Source organism: Nematolebias whitei, chromosome 1, assembly GCF_014905685.2.
Source record: "Nematolebias whitei isolate Nwh7 chromosome 1, NemWhi1, whole genome shotgun sequence".
In the NCBI taxonomy this organism is placed as follows: Eukaryota; Metazoa; Chordata; class Actinopteri; order Cyprinodontiformes; family Rivulidae; genus Nematolebias; species Nematolebias whitei.
In genome coordinates, this window is record NC_056498.1 from 17146115 (window position 1) to 17149258 (window position 3144).

The window sequence follows — 3144 nt, forward strand, 5'->3', positions numbered from 1 at the left end:
CATTTAGCGACTATCGGGTGAGGGCTACTGGCCGATAGTCATTCAGACCAGTCTAGTTCAGTAGAGCTCTTGGAGGTGGAGATTTGTGTTACTGGATCCAAGCAAACAGTTGCTGGAACACACCCTGTCAAAATAAGAGTTCTCGGATCCTGGTCCAGCAAGATCTGGCTCAAATTAAGCCACGATGACACCGTAGCATTTGTTAGCACTAAATTTGTGTTAGAATGATTCTCAGCTACTACCAAACCTCGTTTAGCACATTTGTAAAAAAAAAACAAAAAAACAAAAAAAAAAACCACAACCCCCCCGCCCCCAAAATAAATTGTTATTTGTTATTTTCTTGTGAAATTAATCATGAATCAGACTTTCTCAAACAACATTAAAAAAAAACCATTCAATACAATTATTGACACGACTGAGAACATTTTAGTTCACGCAATAAGAATTTATTTCATAGAAGATTTACATACAACAAATCAGCATAAATTAACCAGACATAAATTAAATCTGAGTAAATGTTGCTGGCTGACATGCTGAAATCAAGTCCAAAGGAAGCAGTTCACTACAAACTGAGAAACAACAAAATTTATATATATTTATATATATTTTAAAATTCTGCTGTAGTTGAACTGAAAGCTTGATAAACATTTCACACATTCTGACTTAAATTTTAGTAATTTTATAGACTAAAATATTTGTTTAGTCATGTTATGGTCTAGTCTAATTCTGAAGTGGAAGGCATAAAATCACCTCATAAATAATCTACGGTGAAGTCAGTTTCATCTGGACCGGAGTTTGAAGTAGTATAGATTTAAAATCTGCTGGTTTTACTGTTTTTATGAAGAGTATTAAAAAACGTTGTCGTTATGGCAATCAGAGTAGCAGAATAAACTAACATTTCTGCAAAAACAAGCCAATAATGTAGATCGTCTTTACTGCTGAATGAAACCCTGACTTCAAGATGTGCTGTTTTCATGAACAACTTGAACGGCTATAATCAGTTCCAGATGTGGTGAGTAAAAAACAAACAAACAAACAAAAAAAAAAGAATGAAACGACAGACTTTTGTTTCATCTCAGCTGTGATGGGAAGCCCGGTGGCGTGGCACGTAGAATGTACAGTATAGACCTTCTGAGGAGGTTTGCATCCAGTTTGTACACGGTACCTTCACTTCACAGCACCATCCCTCCGCCCATGATCTCCATCCTCTGTAGAGAAATGTGGAAGATGTAAATTAACTCTGTGAGGAAAACAACCAGCAACTGCAGGGTAAATGTACAGACAACAGACAGTTCGACATGAGCATGTATTAATACACCAACAATTACTTTTCAGATCTCCTAGGTTTGATAAATGACTTTAGTCCTATCTAACCAGGTTGAGTCAGGTCCTCTGGACAGATTGGTCTTGTTGAAACGGTTCATCTTTTATCCACAAGGCTTCATCAGTCTGAGGAGCTCCAACAAACTCAGTCTTATCAATAGCTCCTTCACATAGTGTGGTGACATCCAGAACTAGCTGCTCACATGATCAAGAAGGACCATCAGCCTAACGATGGATCATTAGCACCTGATGGCTGTTTATTATTCACAGGAGGCTGAGTGATACTAGCAATCACAGCAAGGTAAGAGGGGGACAGTTGAACCTGGAGGCCTCCACCCCTGTTTAATGATGGACGGTTTCTTTTCACAAAGATGGCCTCCTTTACTCCTCTCTCAAACCATCGTTCCTCTCTGTCTGTTGTTTCATCCTTGAAAGAGTGACCGCTGGCCTGGAGATGAGTGTAGACCGCAGAGTCCTGGCCTGATGGTGTTGATCTTCTGTGCTGGGCCATCTTTTTTGGTCAGTGGCTGTTAGGACTGAACGATTTTGGAAAATGTTCTAATTGAAAATTTTTTTTAACCTCAATATTGTGATTTAATATGTGATTATTTTTCAGTGTCTTCTTCTCATGTATTTTTCAACAAACAAAAGCAAAAAATCTGTTTCTGTTGTTTTCAGCCCCGCTGCAACTCTTTCTGCATTTTTTTGTGTAGCTCCAGGACAGCAACTTGGCTAAAATGTGTGCGCAAATGCGTTCTGTACCACTTATCCACTGTGTTTACCAAAGCTGTAAACTCAGGCTTGGTCACTTTATTAATGGACATCATATATTTCGCTATGAACTCCGTTACTGCTCGAGTTATTTCCGAGTGCCGTTTTAAATTATGTTCATACGGAGTAATACCTTCGAACAGTTCGGTCAGTGAACCCTGTCAGCTGGTACTTTGCTTACTTGAAGTTGAATCACTGGTCGTTGGCATTCTAGCCAAGTAACTACAAACCGGATTCCAAAAAAGTTGGGACACTAAACAAATTGTGAATAAAAACTGAATGCAATGATGTGGAGGTGCCAACATCTAATATTTTATTCAGAATAGAACACAAATCACAGATCAAAAGTTTAAACTGAGAGAATGTATCATTTTAAGGGAAAAATCTGTTGTTTCCAAATTTCATGGCGTCAACAGATCCCAAAAAAGTTGGGACAAGTCCATTTTTACCACTGTGTGGCATCCCCCCTTCTTCTTCCAACACTCAACAGACGTCTGGGGACAGAGGAGACCAGTTTCTCAAGTTTAGAAATAGGAATGCTCTCCCATTCATGTCTAATACAGGCCTCTAACTGTTCAATCATCTTGGGCCTTCTTTGTCGCACCTTCCTCTTTATGATGTGCCAAAGGTTCTCTATAGGTGAAAGATCTGGACTGCAGGCTGGCCATTTCAGTACCTGGATCCTTCTCCTACGTAGCCATGATGTTGTGATTGCAGAATGTGGTCTGGCATTATCGTGTTGAAAAATGCAGGGTCTTCCCTGAAAGAGATGATGTCTAGATGGGAGCATATGTTGTTCTAGAACCTGAACATAGTTCTCTGCATTAATGGTGCCTTTCCAGACATGCAAGCTGCCCATGCCACAAGCGCTCATGCAACCCCATACCATCAATGAAGCAGGCTTCCGAACGAAGCGTTGATAACAACTTGGGCTATCCTTGTCTTCTCTGGGCTGGATGACATGGCGTCCCAGTGTTCCATAAAGAACTTCAAATCGTGACTCATCTGACCACAGAACAGTCTTCCATTTTGCCACACTCCATTTTAAAT

At 39.9% G+C, this 3144-nt stretch overlaps 1 protein-coding gene across 1 annotated transcript in view; it reads right to left on the reverse strand.

Annotated features, from left to right (window-relative positions):
* Window positions 1-430: 430 nt before the first annotated feature.
* Window positions 431-3144, reverse strand: part of emc4 (ER membrane protein complex subunit 4) — a 16723-nt gene continuing 14009 nt past the window's right edge. The window contains exon 6 of the mRNA XM_037682722.1: window positions 431-1208. Coding sequence (XP_037538650.1) covers window positions 1173-1208 — 36 coding nt within the window. The 3' untranslated portion in view covers window positions 431-1172. The remainder of the gene's footprint in view (window positions 1209-3144) is intronic.